The sequence below is a fragment of the Podarcis bocagei genome, assembly GCF_964188305.1.
Source record: "Podarcis bocagei genome assembly, chromosome: 3".
Lineage (NCBI taxonomy): Eukaryota > Metazoa > Chordata > Lepidosauria > Squamata > Lacertidae > Podarcis > Podarcis bocagei.
This window is the reverse complement of record NC_138127.1, coordinates 10937594-10955395: the sequence shown is the minus strand read 5'-3', so window position 1 is coordinate 10955395 and position 17802 is coordinate 10937594. Positions and strand designations below refer to the sequence as shown.

The window sequence follows — 17802 nt, the reverse complement described above, 5'->3', positions numbered from 1 at the left end:
CATGTGAAGGCAGCCCTGTTTAGGGAAGTTTTTAATGATTGATGTTTTAATGTATGTTTAATCTCTGTTCGAAGCCGCCCAGAGTGGCTGGGGAAACCCAGCCAGATGGGTGGGGTACAAATAATAAATTATTATTATATTATTATTATTATGAAAGCTTGCCCACCTTCTGGTTCAACGCAGATTCCAAAGGGATTCCAGGATATGATGCCGTTGCAGAGAAACAAATGGACATTTAAGGTTTGGGTTGTGGAAGAGTGATGATTAAATTGGGTAGAGGTGGGACTTCAAGCTCTCATTTACAGTTTGCCGGTTTTAGTCTGGTCATAATTGTTACCTGCCCTGAGCTTTGAGAGTAAGCGGCAGGATCATAAATGTAAACAAAGAAACAAATCAACTCCAGCTGGATTTTCCCCATGCTTACAAGCCATCAGCCCGGCTTCTTTTTCTTGGTGAGCTTGGAATCAATTGTTGGAATATTTTTTTCATTACATATTATGACTGTTGAGAGAAAAATGTCCCATAGGGTTGTAGTCAACTGACTTTTACTCAAGAGTAGACCCACTGAAATTAATGGCCATGACAAACTTAGGTCCATTGATTCCAATAGGAGTAAATGTTAGTTGAATACAGCCCACAAACTTCTTCCATGCATTTTCAAGCAGCCAGTCCCTTGGCTGAGAGGAGCAGGATGCAAATCATGTAACCTAACTCTTTTTCAGATTACAAACCTTAATTTATTTGTTCCAGCTTTGTACCTCGAGATTCGGGCCATCGACAAAGGAACTGATAAGGTGTCCAGCCAGCGCTTCTCATATTTTGGTTCATTAGCTATGGGTGAAGAAGGTGATGATGGCGCCTGTATAGAATAAATGAGAATCAGTAAGCACAGTCTACTAGATCACACTGTGTAGGAAACATGAATATTTATCTGTGGATGTGCCCTTTCTCAAAACTAATAAGGCAGAGTAATATCATTGTTTGGGAAATTCAGAGTGCATGAAAAAACCACAAAAAACAATAATTTATGTAAAAATGGAACATTTGTGAGCTGTCTGAGCTCATTTTCTCCCCTATTATTTGTGCAGTGGTAACATTGCTTTTATTTCTGTTAAAAGCATAAGCCTTACACATGACAACATAATGTTTAAGTGATAAATAATGTTAATTTACATGTAGCAGACCTCTCAGAAGTCTTATTTACTTCAAAAGCACAATAAAGTAAGAGGATAATGTGATTGCAAAACACTGTACCTTGTCAGTTTTTTTCCAATTTCAGAGATAAATAAAAGAAAATGTGCATGTCTATCTTGATATAAGGAACTATGAATACAAAGTTCTTCATGTGCACACCATGAGCTTTGCAACAAATTATTGTTTCCTTATTTACTGCATTTAAGAACATGAAACTACATGTAACCTCTGCAAAGACAAATCATATTAACTGCCTTGTAAATAAACAAAACTTGCACAGATCAAATCTGAAATAACTTGTTCTGATGAGGCATGGTACTAGACACTATTTAGTACAAAAGTATATAATCAGATACACAGAAGCAAACACCAATATTGGCATTTCATCGGTAGAGTTTGTTTCAATTCCTGCAAGATGTTATATGTCCATTTCTGAAAGCTCATTGAAAGCAAGGGTCAAATATCCCCATGCTCCTTCAGTCAAAACTTTCTTTCAATTAGTGGTTCCAGCTCCAAAAACAGCACCCCTCACAGATAACGAGTGTGCTAATCATGTGTTTGCTTCATAGCTGATAGTAATTTAAGAAGCTGCACTATTCCCACTGGTGCCTGAAGTTTTGCAAATAATTGCAAAAGTATTGCTAAGCTTGCCAACTAAGAAAGAATTAAGCGAATAAGGTGTTTTCATGAGAAATACTCTGGCATTAGCCACTGAAGAAACAGACAATATGTTCTGTAAATTGGCACAAGTCAGAATGTACAGTAACAACAGATCATCAATTTATTTCATTTTGTAGTTTGCCCAATCCTAAAAGTTCCGATATTCAAAGAGGGACCATATATCGCCTTGTTCATTCACCAGCCTTATAATGATGAAAAGTCTTGCAATTAATGGCTGGGAAGACGATTGATGAAATGTGGCATATTCAAAGATCTCGGAGTGCAGCAAAGCAGACATTTTCACATTTTACATAAAAGTCATTGCCATTGCATTGTTCTTCACTTTGCCACATGAGAGAGCCTGACACTCAGCAAGAAAAAAGTGACACATCATGAAATGTATTATTCATTCAGTGAATTGCACTAAGTAGTACTAAGTAGAAAGGTGATAGCAACTGCACAATATGAAATACTTATTGTGCTTCAGATTAATAAACGTGCTTATTAATCCATCCGTAATACAACACACACACGTCTCAGGATACAAGCCTCTACTTAATTTATACCAGCTATAGAATTTTAATATTTGTTCCTCTGTCCTGGTAGATCTTGGATATCTGCTTGCTCCAGGCACCCTGCACTGGCCCAATGTCACAAATACATCAGTGTAGTGTTGCATTGTGTCTACATCATCTCACAGATTGCCCTGCTTCAGAATTTCACCCACGATGATTTAAGAGAAACTTCTGCTCTTCCATCTCAGTTGGGAAACAAGCACAATGCATCTGACATGACATCAGCAGTGACAGAAGTGCAACTGTTCTAATAGTTTCCATCCTGAACTTTTTTTAAAACTTTAATATTTATAAATAAACGCTTCCTCCTAAATTGCAGAGTAATTGCAGGTGGCAATTTTTTATGGTGGCTTTGCACAAGACAAGACGTGGAAGTGTGAGCTACAAAATATGTGAATATACAGACTCAGACAAAACATGGAGATGTGGTTGCAAGAAGCAATAGCCCCCCCCCCCAGTTCCATGGAATACATTGTACAGGGGGTGGGGGCAGAATTCTTAATAATAAGCTGTACTAAAAAATTAAATCACAATTTTGGGCTGCACTTCTCAGTTATAGGACTTGATTTATAGGACGGCCTTTGGTATGCAACTCTGGTATTCTTACCCTGCACATCAATTACTGAACCATCTTTAGTTGGGAAACAATGCCTTTAATGGTACAAAGGGGGCTGCTTACTAATAGCTGCTACAGCCCACTTCAACATAGCTGTCAACTTACAGATTTGAAAATAAGGGACCAGCAGCCTCAAAAATAAGGGATAAGCAGCCAAAATAAGGGATTTTCCAAGCACAGGTATGTTCAACATCTGAGCCCCTCTGAGCCAAAGGCAGAAAACCCAACCAGCAGCCAAACGAAGCCTCAAGCAGTGGTTCCCACTGCTCAGCAACCCGGCAAAGGGGATGCAGCAAGGAAAACCACCATCACCTCTCCGCTGGGAAGCACTGAGCAAAGGCGAGTCCCCAGACAACGTGGCCGATTTGATCGGCACAAGGCATGCAAGCTCCACCCCCAGTCATTCTTAGACGCCTTCTTGGGTAAGCAACGCAGCCAAGCAACACAGTTGGAGCCTCCCTCCTCCCTGGCCGGCAGGGAGGGAGGGAGAGGAGCTGCTTACTTTGAAATCCAGGAAATTTAAGGGACATCATCAATAAGGGACAGCAGCGGGACACAGTGCTGGGATAAGGGACTTTCCCGCCAAATAAGGGACAGTTGACAGCTATGCACCTCAAGCACCTCCCCCATCCAGGGCAAGCCCAAGTCATTTTGCTGACTGAGGTGGAGCAGGAAATGGAGCCATCCCCCACAAAGGTCAGGGCCGGCCAAGTTATTTGGAACTTGCAGAAGAAAATCCCACAAGTGACTTTCCTCCTCCCTAGCAGTTAAAAAACACAACACTAATAAGTTAAAGAACTAAGCCTTTTATGATGCCCACAATCAACTGTCTAGGCAGCCACCTTGCTACCTACCTTATGGTATGGCTGGCCTTGCTCAAATCTTAGACTATTTAAATTAACAGCATAGGAGCCAAGGAATGTGCAAAATGTGTTAAACGTCCCCACACTGCCATTTCCCCCGGTCCAAATGGCCTCTTCACCTGAAGGAACTGTTTGCTTCACAGAGTTACGTACGCGGTGCCATATTCAGCTGAACTGCAGTTCTAGCATAAGCTGGCACAATAGGACCCACTCCTCGCAATTCCCAAATCTGCTCCAGAGGGAAGGGGGGAAACATCAGAAAAGATTTAGTGGGCAAGTGAGGGGAGGGGAGGGGGAGAAGGTTTTATCTCACAAGGAAAATCTTTGTGCTGATGGAACCGTAGCTTTAGAACAACGTTGAATACAACCCAAGGTTTTCCTTAGTGGGACCAGTAAGAGTTGACTGGGATAGAGGGAAAATAACAGAGAAAACAGGACCGTGTGTCGCGTCTGTGTTCAAAATCAGAGTTCCCCCATGTTTGCATTTACTTAAAGATAGAAGGCTCGGGAGATCAAGTTATGCCTCTCTGACATAAAAAGTCAGCGTGGTAAGAGTGTCACACTAGAAACTTGGAGGCCAGGGTTCAAATTTCCACTCAGTTATGAAGCTCACTAGATGACCTTGGAGCATTCGGCTTAAATCACCTTTGATTCTCAGATACATTAGCAGAAATAGGCAAAATAAAATAAAATAAATAAATAAATAAATATAATAATAATAATAATAATAATAATAATAATAATAATAATAATAATAATTTATTTATATGTTGCCCATTTGACTGCATTCTCCTAACTACTCTGGGTGGCTTCCAACAAATCAAAACACAATATGACATCAAACATTCAAAACTTCCCTTCAGATGTCTTCTAAAAGTCAGGTAGTTTATTTTCTTGACATCTGATGGGACAGTGTTCCAGATATCTTCATTTGTATTACAGATCTTGGTTTGTATAACAGCAGGGCATAGTCTCTGACTTAATATATGAATCAATATTTATATCCAACCTCTATTTGGCTTAGACTGGACTCAACTTTTATCCAAGCTGAAGATAATTAACACTGAAATAATGAAAGTAGCATGAAAGAAATATATCCATACACATGTCAGGCAATTAAATCCATTTCAAAGGGGACAGAACGTTACATTCCAAATAACAAGCGGACAGTTGAGATCCCTTTGCTACAAGAATTTAAATGATTAGCAACACAGGACTCATGAAAATGCTCAATAGTCATTCCTTGAAACTAACGCCTTCTGTCAAGGGAAATGTTTTTGCTCAGTAAAGCTAAAATAAATATCCAGACTTAAAATTAAATGAATTCACCTAGTCAAACATGAAGCTTTCAGTGCCTTTATTTCTCCAGAGAGTCAGTCCATGCAGAAATGACTGGCTGTCAAAACTGGAGACAGGGGCTCAACAGGGTACCACCATTTACACAAGAATAACAAGGGCTCTGATAGGTTTGGCTAAGAGAGAGTGATATCTTTTCCACGGTTACATGGTGAGCAGTTCCCATGTATTTTCGTGCAGACAGAAAAGCAGGACAGAGTTATAGGCAACTGTATGTAACATGCAGCTTGGCCCCATTTTATGCTACCAGGAGATACAAATTGCAATTCAACAAAGCTGTGTGACCAGAGAGGTGATACACACAAGGGCTAGAGATTTCTTTGGCTCTCCTCATGCCACCCTGGAACAGTGAGTGATAAGTCACCCTTCAGTGAAAGATGGAGTTTCTGGCAATAATTTTTCACATGAAGTTCCTGGCTGCCTGGGTCATCTTCAGCTATTTTGAATTTAGCTTTACATTAAAGCTAACACAACTGCTCAGCTTTTCAACCAGCCACAAGCACAACATGAAGGCAACAGTCAATTCCCATCGGGTGCCTACCCCATCAACTAGTATTCAGCCATGCTGCTGGGGCTAGCATCAAGGGTTTGTATGGATGGGCATCTCCCAAGGCTCCCTACTGTAGGAGGAGCCACCTGGTCTTGCAACAGTGAGAAGGTAGACTGACTGAGGGAGAGGGATCCATGGAAGGTGAGCCATCCAAGGACCCCCCAAAACCTGGAAGTGGCACTGTACACAGCTTCTGAATCTTGAGGTTCTACGTATCTAGCCATTATGGCTAGCCGCCATCAATAGACCTCCTCTATGAATTCCCTTGTATAGCCAAATTCCCTTATATGGCCAATGGACACCATGGCACCATGTGGCACTGAAGTCCAAAGATCAACAGTGCGCTGCATGAAGAAACACCTTATTTTATTTGCCCTGAATCTGGCACCTTCATTCAGCCTCTGCTTGTGGCGGTGGCAGAACACTTTCTCTTGGTTGAAGCAGCTACCATTTCTACCTCAGAATGCCTCTGGAGCAATGTTGTGTCATGGGTCATAACACAGGTTCATTCCAAGGGTCTTCTATGGGCAATTGGTGGCCACCTTGCCGTAAATTTCAGCCAGATTCTGATACAAACTTTAGCTAGCAGTGGCCTATTGGGAAAAGTGGGAATCTGTGTTTAGATATTAAGCCATTGTGGTCAAGGCAGGGGTGAGAAAGAGAGAGAAGAGGACCCTGCAATTAAACAAAACAAAACAAAACAAAACAAAACAAAAGAAAACAAAACAAAACAAAACAAAAGGCACACTGCTCAAAACAGAATGAGAAACACTGAACAAGTTTTTCAGCAGGGGTGAAGCAACCAGTTCTTGCAAAAACAATAAAACTTTTTTTAAGTAGCAGAACTAATCAGACATCTTTTCTGCAGCAATGTGCCTAATGCTTAAACGAGGAGGAAGAAAAGAAACTCATGGGATCACAGTCGGTTAGAGCTGTCAGCTTTTCATATTCTTATGACAAATGATTTTCAGTACTTGGGCAAGTTTCTGTTTTAGTTCTGCGAATGACTGTGAAGCTCTATAGAGGAAAAAAGTGAACAAATTCCTTATGTTGTTTTTAGTAATTTTAGTAATTTATAAAGCTCCAATTAAGGCTGCCTCTGGATGGAAGAATCAACACATAGCCATACATTAGAAATTCAGATTCCTAGGAGTAGAAATCTTTTGCTGAGTATATTTAAAATAATTGTGTACAGTTGACAACACTGGCAGTATTAAAGTACATGCAACAGTATAATAAATGTTGAAGTGATGTAAGATAGGAAAACAGAATTAGATGGATATTTCAAATTATGCAGGAATGGTGGGAAAGTGGAAGGGGAGGGAGGGAAGTCAATAAATGTATGGTATAAAAGATGTTTAATTTGTAATGTGAAATTTGAAAATTTAGGGGGGAAATAAAAAATTGAGATTCCTGAAATATTTATTTTGTCTACTGACAATGAATACAAAGATTACAATCCTTTCTTGTAAACAGGACTGAACAAATTTAAGATTCTATGAGAAATGCTTTTACCATCTGGAAGTTGAAATGCGACTTTGCATATAATTAAGATAGCTTGCATATTATGTCCATGGATATGTTCAAAGGCAAAACTAATGAACATTTCCCAATCATTTTTGGCAAAAATCTTATTTTCAACTTAGATTTGCAATGAGGATTTTTTATATTCTCAAAACTCTTATCAGTGCCAGTGGAATTGGGATTAGGAAAGAGCTTTTTTTGTACCAGGTACCACCAATATTTTAAACATATGGAGGTCAGGAGTAGAGCTAGCAGGCACCACCCTCAGCCCCCCTCCATACCCTTTGACATACTCTCCACAAATCCTGCAACATTCCCCAACCAAAGACAACTTTGTCAGTCCCTGACCCTCCACTGCAACACTTGCCTATTTATTTTATTGCAGGAGTAGGGATCCTCTAGACCAGGGTCTGCACCCAGCCCTCAGCCTAATTTCATGTGGGTTTGGGAAGCCCAGGGGGAGAGGAGGTGGCTGGATGATGGAATTGGCTTTCTATTAGCTCCACCAGTGGCAACACCTGTTGGAGGAGGAAATGGGGAGGTTCTACATGAATTTCCCTCCTCCTCAGGCACAGTTAACATTTGGCAGTGACAAGCTTCACAACCCCCAAGCGCTAGATGTAGGACTTATTTTACACCCATGAATTTTGCTAAGGGAAATCGCTGTAGCTCTGTGGTAGATCGTCTGCTTTGAATACAGGTGGCATTTCCAGGTATGGCTGAGAATGTCCCCTTCCTAGAAACTTTGAGACCTGCTGTCCACCAGTGTAGACAACACTGAACTAGATGGACTAAGAGCAGAAACACAGGCAGTTTCCTGTGTTTCTAGACACAGCCTTGTTCTGGGTGTTCACTGCTTCTTCTGGATCAGGGGAATAAATTATTGATAACACATTGGCCTTTAATATCCTTGATTAAAAAGTAAGCTTTTTATAAAAGGGGGGAATCCGATTGAATCCCTGTTTAATTTTTTAATATAAACCATTTTAATTCAAACAGTGAAGGAAGTTTTTAAAACACAAAAGAAATGACAGGGATATGTATAATATTCACATAACTCTATAGCTAATATAGACTGATTTTTATGTTGTATTCATATTTTCCCTTTGTTTCGTTGATAGCCTTCACTGCCAATTTAGCCATTCATTCAATTTGCTTTCCTTGAAAAGTGGAAGCCTTTGCAGAAGTGTGGAATTTTTTATAATTGTGCCATTTCTGTAAAGCCAGTATTTCTATCGAGCTCAAAACATCTGTAGCAGACACAAACCCATCCTGAATATCATCGCCTATTCTTGATAATAACCTTAAATACAGTTAATCATAGCATTTCTTTGGTATGCACAATAATTGTTTGTCGGTGCCTGAACAGTATTCTCCCCCCCCCCCGGACTTCTGAAAAGAAATCCTGGTCATTTCCTGTGAATAAACATTTTACTTTTAAATTCCATTGAACATTGTGTCCACAGGTGTCTTTCCTGGCCTGTTTCAGAGAGGCAACCAGTCTCCAAGTCCTTAAATCTTTGTATGATCCCCTTTGATTCCTTCTCTCTTCTCTCACCTTGAATACTATTAATCATCTGGCTGTCTTTGGCCTTTCCTTTTCACATCTTGATCCCAGCACTCCTTTCAACCATTCCACATCTGGGCTTATAGCACTGGCTATAGCGCTGAATGTCAAGCTTTCAAAGCTTTGATTGTCATCCTTTCCAATTTATGCTCAGTACAATCTTCTCCCCCTGTAGTTCCATGTCTTTAACAGCCTTTCCTCACACAGCCTTGTGACTCTTGCTCCTTTCTAGAATATTACAGTAGTACCTCGGGTTAAGTACTTAATTCGTTCCAGTGGTCCGTTCTTAACCTGAAACTGTTCTTAACCTGAAGCACCACTTTAGCTAATGAGGCCTCCTGCTGCCGCTGCGCTGCCAGAGCATGATTTCTGTTCTCACACTGAAGCAAAGTTCTTAACCCGAGGTACTATTTCTGGGTTAGCGGAGTCTGTAACCTGAAGCGTATGTAACCCGAGCTACCACTGTCTCTGACATCTTCTCCCTTGCAGTTCTATATCCCTCACTTGTTCTGTGATCACCTGCTACACAGGAAGCTGCCTGCTACTGAGGCAGACCGCTGGTCCATACTCTCTAATCTCCATGGACTGGCAGTGGCACTCCAAGATTTCGTATGTCTCTTCTAGTACTACCTGGAGATTCCATGGATTGCACCTGAGAAATTTTACATGCAAAACAGTTGCGCTTCCACTGAACTGCAGCTCTCAGTGAAATCCATCCTTCATGGTTTCAGCTCTTCATTCCAACCACTCCTTTGGCAAAGCTCTCCTTTAACCATAAAAGTTTATGGTGCCAATAATGTAGAAATTCCAAATAAGATACCCAAGATTTTCATAAACTGCTAAAGTAGTATGTGCTGATATTAGAACTCCCACTGCTAAATTCTACCCAACAAGTTTCAGGTATCAAGAATTTCAGGGGTTTTCTGTGCCCCCACAAACCTCCTCTATGGCTCCTGCGGGTGATACACAACAAATACAACCATGTTTTCTGTCTAGTGATTACAATTCATATGGGGTAGCCAGGCCACCTGAAGAAGCATCACACTCTAGTTTTAGACTCAGTAGTCCTCCCATCATGTACAGGCAGTTGTCTGCCTGTGCTAAGCTCATGACTGTGTACACTACCTAAACAATGTTTTCTCAAACTATGTTGTGAGTGTGTTTGTTTGTATATGTACATATACATACAGCACAGGGGAAGCCAACAATTGGGTTAGTACTTCTTCAGCCAAAGGCGTCATATTGCCCGCCCCTGACTCAGAGGTCTCTGCCCTAGTGAACCACAATTAATCCATTCTGTAACTGCTAAGGCAGGCAGACCCCTTTATATGAACTGACTTATCGAAATATTGGAAATAATAAATGAGGACAGAGTTCGCAACTGAGGTAGAGCTGCAACTCCTATTTAAGACTCCGTCTGAGAATGTCAGCTGCTGAAGCAACATCTGAGCTCTGCGCTTATAGCAGGGGTCAGCAAACATTTTCAGCAGGGGCCAGTTGACTGTCCCTCAGACCTTGTGAGGGGCTGGACTATATTTTGAAAAGAAAAGAAAAGAAGAACAAATTCCTCTGTGCCACAATTAACCCAGAGATGCATTTTAAATAAAAGCACACATTCCACTCATGTAAAAACACCAGGCAGGCCCCACAAATAACCCAGAGATGCATTTTAAATAAAAGGACACATTCTACTCATGTAAAAACACACTGATTCCTGGACCGTCTGTGGGCCGGATTAAGAAAGTGATTGGGCCGCATCTGGCCCCTGGGCCTTAGTTTGCCTACTCATGGCTTACAGAATCTCCAGCTTGAGAGCCAGTGTGGTGTAGTGGTTAAGAGCGGTAGTCACGTAATCTGGGTAACCGGGTTCGCGTCTCCGCTCCTCCACATGCAGCTGCTGGGTGACCTTGGGCCAGTCACACTTCTTTGAAGTCTCTCAGCCCCACTCACCTCACAGAGTGTTTGTTGTGGGGGAGGAAGGGAAAGGAGATTGTTAGCCGCTTTGAGACTCCTTAAAGGGAGTGAAAGGCGGGATATCAAATCCAAACTCTTCTTCTTGAGGTTTCCATGGAGCTGTCCATGGTACCACTGAAGTTTCCCCTTTACTTCTGGGATTGTTCAAAACAAAACAAATATGACTATCTGATGCATCCTCACTAGACTTACTGATATCTGCAAAGTGGTTTAATATCAGATGCCTGTCTTTAGAATGCCAAAGGAGATACAACAACTGTTTTTGAATTTCTGTGCATCTGGTAGAAAACTGGAAGTGAGATTTCAGTACACCAGCTATTCTTCAGGCACCAGCTAGCTGACAGGACCAGGGAGGTAGTTTGGGAGGATTTCCATTTCAGATTTCCATTTCAGATTTGTTATTATTAGACAAAAAATATGCCCAGTCTACATAGATATCAGTATCATAGTTACAGCTGTTGAAATGAAAATACAGCTTAAGCAATATTCACATTCTTAAAGAATCAGGTCAATACAGGACCTGGTGTGATAAAGACTCTCCTCCCTGGAAGAGAGGGGAGTGGTTGTGGGCGGGAGACCGAGCTCCGCCCCTGGTAGGGGGCATTAGCCCCCTCCCCTCCTTACCTGGCTGGCGCCCACACCCACCGGAGGTAGCCAACCAGATGCCTCCGGGGGTGTGTGTTTAGCAGCTTAATGCTGTGGTGCCAGCTCCGCCTCCTCCTCATTCGTCGCCGTCCCTCAGCGAGTCACCCACCCTCCACTCCCATTTAGCTCAGGGTATAGGTTTTTGGCCTTGCTATGGACCTTAGGTTGGTCGCCCTGGTTGTCTGGGGGGCCTGGTAGGAATTTTTCCATTAGGCATTAGGCCTTCTGGTTTTTTCGCCTACCTCGTAGCAATCGTCACAACTTTTGTGGTATTGGTGGGTAGGTTAGGCATTGGATTCATGTGTTGTGCTGTGTCAAGGGCTAGGTGTGACCATCACCTATGCTATCTACCGTGGGTTATTCCGTTAAAGGAATCTGGCGGTCGTGTATTCCGTCCGATGCCTGCTTGGCGGGAGGCCATGGCACGACCCTCGGTGACATCAGGGGGTGAGCCTATAGTTGGATGAGCATCAACAGGCTCCACCTACTGTTGAATAAACCCACCACCTATAGTCATCCAATGCCTAAGCCAATACCTTTTCACTGCTGTAATCAATAAAGTTGTGGCCTTTTCTTGCCCATTAACCTTATATCACGTGTCCTTGTGTATTTATTTCACATAGCGGGGTCGGGCCCTCGATACACAAACTCTGAAAATGCAACAAGGTGCTCTGTTTCTTTTTCCTTTTTAAAAAAAACCTGGGTCAATTCTGGGGGAAAAGAATGTACATGAAACAAAAGATACTGCACCATTTCACTGAACAGATGACATTTCCTAGGGGGGAAAAATATTGCTGGTAACTGACATTTCTAAACCTCCTTATCTGACCATTTGATCACAGTTCAATCTGATAAATGCTGCCTCATGCTTGTGCTTTCAACAAACCACCTTAGAAGCTGAAGCCACTTTCATTTCCAGGCATTTGAAATCTTGGCTTTCGATCTTGGGGAAATAGACATCTTCCACTTGTTCAAATCTTTTTGTTTCTGATGAAGGAAGGTTGTGACTTTTCTAGAGGGCCAGATAAAATATGAAGTATTTTTGCTCCAGTTCTATTCCCCCCCCCATCTCTCGGGGGTGTGTGTGTTCACCTATATCTGGCTTCTCAAATGCAATGGAGCTGAACACAGAAGACTCCTTTTCATTGATATATGAAAGGCAATGTCTTTTAAATTTAGTGTGCTTTCTTCTCCACTTGCTAATTGGGTCTCAGCCTGGGCTGCCCTAACCCTGAATCACCAGGCCTTGGTAAAGTATACCCATTCTCTCCACTGCATGCTTGGACCCTGTGATATTCTTTCTTTCTTTCTTTCTTTCTTTCTTTCTTTCTTTCTTTCTTTCTTTTCCTTCTTCTTCTTCTTCTCCTTCTCCTTCTCCTTCTCCTTCTTCTCCTCCTCCTCTTTTAATGACACCTCACTCCAAATCTTTGAACAATTTCCCCCTGAACATTTTCTCAACTATTCAGAGTCCCAACACAGTAAATTCCAATCTTCTCCTCTTGCACCAACATGATCTACTCAGACCATTATATGGCACTAGAATAAACATTCTTGAAATTTGTTAAATGGCATAAGCCACATTTGTTCTCCTGAGACGCAAGTCACATAAACTACACGTGCAACAAGGCAAAGTGATATAAGCCACTTACTGTATTTGTTGAGTTTCCATTTAAGTGTAAACCACTGTCAAAGAGAGGGGAGGACGTGCCACTGCTGTGATCACTTGATGGTCCAGGGGAACCTAAAATGCAGCATATTTTTTTAAAAAGTGTTATAATCTGTTTTCATCAGTGGAAAGTTAATGCATATGACTGAAGAAGAATTGCAGTGTATATGTACAAAAAGGTGAGTTCATCCAAATATGTACACCATACTGTATATACAGTGCTTTTTTCTGGGGGGATGCTGGGCTCCCACTGCTTGCGGAGAGTTGCCTGAATGCTGAAGCCTGCGCGCGCTCAGCTCAGTGCGTCCAGGCTTCGCACAGCTCTCCGCAAGCCGTAGGAGCCCGGCCTGGGCTCCCACGGCTTGCAGAGAGCTGTCTGTTTGGGGGCTGGGGTCGGGGGAAGCTTGGGCTTCCCCCGCCCCAGCCCCACGCCTGGGGAAAAAATATTTCCCCCCCTTTATTTCCCCCCAAAAAAACTAGGTGCGCCTTATGGGACGGTGCGTCCTATAGGGCGGAAAATACAGTATATCTAGATCTATATCACCTATATCTATATGATTTAACTCTAATAGTTTCCACCATGTTCTATACATTTCTTAGCATTAAAGACAGAGAAAGCAATAAATAAAATAAAAAATGAATTGGATGGTAGTCTAAATTTCTTCACTGAGCTTATGAGATCACAGAGTTTTGCAGCAGATATACATGTCAATCAAATGCATGGGATGGCATTCAGTGCTGCTCAAGTGGACATGTGATTCTCCCAATGCTGCGCCTAGACTGTGCTGAAGCCAGGAAAGCAATACAGCGCCACCCACGTGGCCCTACCAGCCGCTACCGAGATCAACTATTCTCAAGGAAGAACTGCCCAAGGCGTTTTCTGAAACCCAACTGGTGATGTAAGGAACTTCAAACTGATTTAAGAATTGGCTTAGAAGTCTCCTCCTCTGTGAAAGCTAATTAGTCTACTCCTTTTTTCCAAAACCTTAAAAGTCACCCCAGGTTGTGGTGTAAGAAGCCTGTCATCTCAATGAGCTGAGCCTCTGGGTGTATTTAAACATTTTAAAAGTTATTTCCTTTTCTTCTCCACGTTAATTTATAATCATATTTACACACACACACACACACGGTATTTTATTTCTTGCAAGAATGACTTCATTATGGATCATATGACCTTCCCTGACCATTTTGTGTGTGTAGTGCCCTCTCTGTAATAAACCCTTTCATTTCCTCCAATTCTAACTCTTCCCTCAAGAGTTTAGCTTTCCTATCATGCTCTAGCTCCCCACCTATAAGCACAGTGCAGGGGAGCACACACTACCAATAGAAAGCGGTCAAGGAAGGAAGCAGCTCAATTATGAAACTTTTCATGCAAAAGGTCTCAGGTTTGAGCCCAACCCAACTCCTACTACCCTCCTGAGAAAAACCCCACCCTCCCACTATATATAAGGGTCTGGTGACTTCTGCTTCAGTGTATCTGAAGAAGTGTGCATGCACATGAAAGCTTATACCAGAACAAACTTAGTTGGTCTATAAGGTCTACTGGACATTTATTATTATTTATTAATATTATTATTATATCCAGCTATGGCAGGGAAAAGACTTTTGTCTGAAACCCTGGAGAGCCACTACCAGTCAGTGTGATTGACAGTACTGAGCTAGATGGATCAAAAGCCAGTCTCTCTCTCTCTCTCTCTCTCTCTCTCTCTCTCTCTCTCTCTCTCTCTCTGTGTGTGTGTGGGAGAGAGAGAGAGAGAGAGAGAGAGAGAGAGAGAAAGAGAGAGGGGGGGATCTGATCGGAAGGTCCCCAGGGGGGTACTCAAGGGTACGTAGTACCAGCACCTCCTTCCACCTCCCAGCCAGTGTGGTGTAGTGGTTAAGAGCGCTAGTCACGTAATCTGGGAAACTGGGTTCGTGTCTCCGCTCCTCCACATGCAGCTGCTGGGTGACCTTGGGCTAGTCACGCTTCTCTGAAGTCTCTCAGCCCCACTCACCTTACAGAGTGTTTGTTGTGGGGGGGAGGAAGGGAAAGGAGAATGTTAGCCGCTTTGAGACTCCTGAAGGGGAGTGAAAGGCGGGATATCAAATCCAAACTCCTCTTCTTCTTCGTCTTCTTTTTGGTTAAAAAGTGTTACACTTACTGTAACAACTTCATGGTGGGTATTGACACCTATTTTTCTAGAAAAAAAGTACTGTCTCCGATTCTCACACAGACACTCTATTAGTTGTTTGTAAAAAAATTAGTTGTATGCCACTTTTTTTGGGGGGGCATTGCCCACTCCATGTGGTTCGCACAGCATAAAGACACAGTATAATAAATAATAATAATTGCAATAGCAGTAGCATTAACAATAATTTAAAAACATAGTAAACTTAAAAAATAAAATAATCCTGCAGACATAGAAAGCTATTTTAATATTTATAACCTTGTCTAGCAATGAAGTGAAGGGAGACTAAAATAAATAGATTTTAATAACCTGCTCAAACGTTTGTAGTATAGCATCTCTCTCACTCTCATACATACACACACTCTCATACATACACAGAGAGCAGGGCATAGAAATAGACTTCCTTAACACTTTTAAAATCCCTTCTTTAAAACAATCTCAATTGCATTCATATTATAAACTCCAAATTATATTGTTTTGAAAGCTGGTTTTCCCTTGCTAAAACGACTGACACCAAAAATTATTCTTTTTTCTTATTCATTGTTAGATAGAAAGGCATCAGTAATAAAAAAAAATCTAGCGATGTATTTCATTTACAGAGAGTGAACTTAGAACCTTTTTTTCTAAATAAGCTGCTTGCAATGCAAAATACTTTAATTTTCCAAGCAATAATAGCAGTGATGGTAAGACATGACATCACCCTTCAAGTGGTTTTCAGATCACCTCACAATCCTGACATTTACAAAAAAATATTCACACTTCTAATCAACACGAAGCAGAGAAAGATCTGGAAAAAAATCTAGAATCTCGACAGTCTTAGATGCTAAACTGTTTCCATCTTAACGTGCTCACATCTGCCTCCATCCTTCTTTCTGGCTAGGTGATACTCTCAGTTTTAACTTTAAGTATCTTCTCTCTCCTAATAACTTTGATACAGCCAAAGATGATTTATTGCTAAACACAAATAAACTTAGCACTCAATCAGTTTCTTCATCTGTTGATTTTTTTAAAAAAGACACATAAACCAAAAATATATGACTTATGACCCAAGAAGCCCAATCCAGCCTACAGGGCTGATACTGTGTTTGACAACTGTCCTGTTTTTGTACTCTACTTCCGGGTAGAGAGCACACTTGGCTAGTGGGATGTGTTCCTCTTGATGGATTGTGCATGTATTGAAGTAAATACTGAATTTATCTTAGACGTACCCAATTTTGGGTGAGATCAGTGGTGCTGGATTGGCTCCACACTTGCACCATGCCCACCTCATTACTGCCTCCCTCCTCCCCATCTAGATACTGGTAAACAGCAGTGACTCAACCAACCAGAGCTTAGGTGCGCCACCAAACTGTCCACTCTTGGCTGAGATCCAAAGATCATTTACTTGGTCAAAGGACCTTACTTCCAATGAAAGACACTTCAAGACCACAATGATAGAAAGAAAACAACAACTTAAAAACACTGTTTCTTAAAACGTATTAACAAAGCCCAGAATCAAAAATCCTAGAGTCCAACAGATAACTGTAAAACAAAATATTTATTTCCACCACTCTTTAAACTTGGGGATCCTCTTACCACATATTTATACGCCAATAACTAAAATCAGTATTTCCATTTGCACATTACCCCATTAGCCTCAATAAAATCTATACTGGATCCCTAATTTCTATACTTTCCTGGATTGCTGATTATAAATTTATATATACATCACCCACAAGGAGTAGTAGGGCTTTTCTGGTCTGAGGATCTGTACACGTTTCACACATATGCCTGAGAAGATGATCTCTCTCCCTCGCTCTCTATGACAGTGGGTATGATGGAACTTTCCCCAATAGTCTGCTTTTGACTACTTTCAGTTGAATCAGGAATTTATGGGTGCACGCTGCCTACACACTGCAGTATTTTTACCTTCTCTGTTTTCATAAGCTTCCCCGTCTTTGGCAGTGAAAGCTAATTAGTGGGCTCTAGTCTAAGAAACTTCCTGCACAAATCAAATTCTGAACCATTTTTAAATAGCTGACATGGCAACCTGGCTGCAATTTAACAGAATGATTATGATTCTTAGAACATACTTGTTAAAAAAAACACCACGAGTTTGATGCAATAATTACATTGAGCTCAGCTATATGCAGATAACTCCTGTTAGTTTCAAAAGCACACAGAAAATCGCAGCACTGCTGCAACCTGATTCTTTGCATGTGTGCAGGAGTGGGCAACAGCCCACGTGGCTGTGCTATGTTTATAACTATTGTTATTACATAGGTGGGGCTTATCTTCCGAGTCTTTCCTACCCAATCATAGGGGCCAGTGATTGGGTGAGAAAGATCCATGACACAAGCCCTGCCCATGTGGGTTACAATATTCATACATGTATCACAGGAAAGTGGCTTGCATGCATGCCTAAACATATATAAACATTAAATAATATAGCATTTCCATATAGA

The 17802-nt window shown here is 41.5% G+C and overlaps 1 protein-coding gene across 4 annotated transcripts in view; it reads right to left on the bottom strand.

Annotated features, from left to right (window-relative positions):
- SNTG2 (syntrophin gamma 2) overlaps positions 1-17802 on the bottom strand; it is a 218520-nt gene that overhangs the window by 63718 nt on the left and 137000 nt on the right. For all 4 annotated transcript variants that reach the window (XM_081189127.1, XM_081189125.1, XM_081189126.1 and 1 more), the window contains exons 8-9: positions 13174-13265; positions 732-859 (exon numbers count right to left, since the gene is read on the bottom strand). In XM_081189127.1, the coding sequence (XP_081045253.1) occupies positions 732-859; positions 13174-13265 (220 nt within the window). The remainder of the gene's footprint in view (positions 1-731; positions 860-13173; positions 13266-17802) is intronic.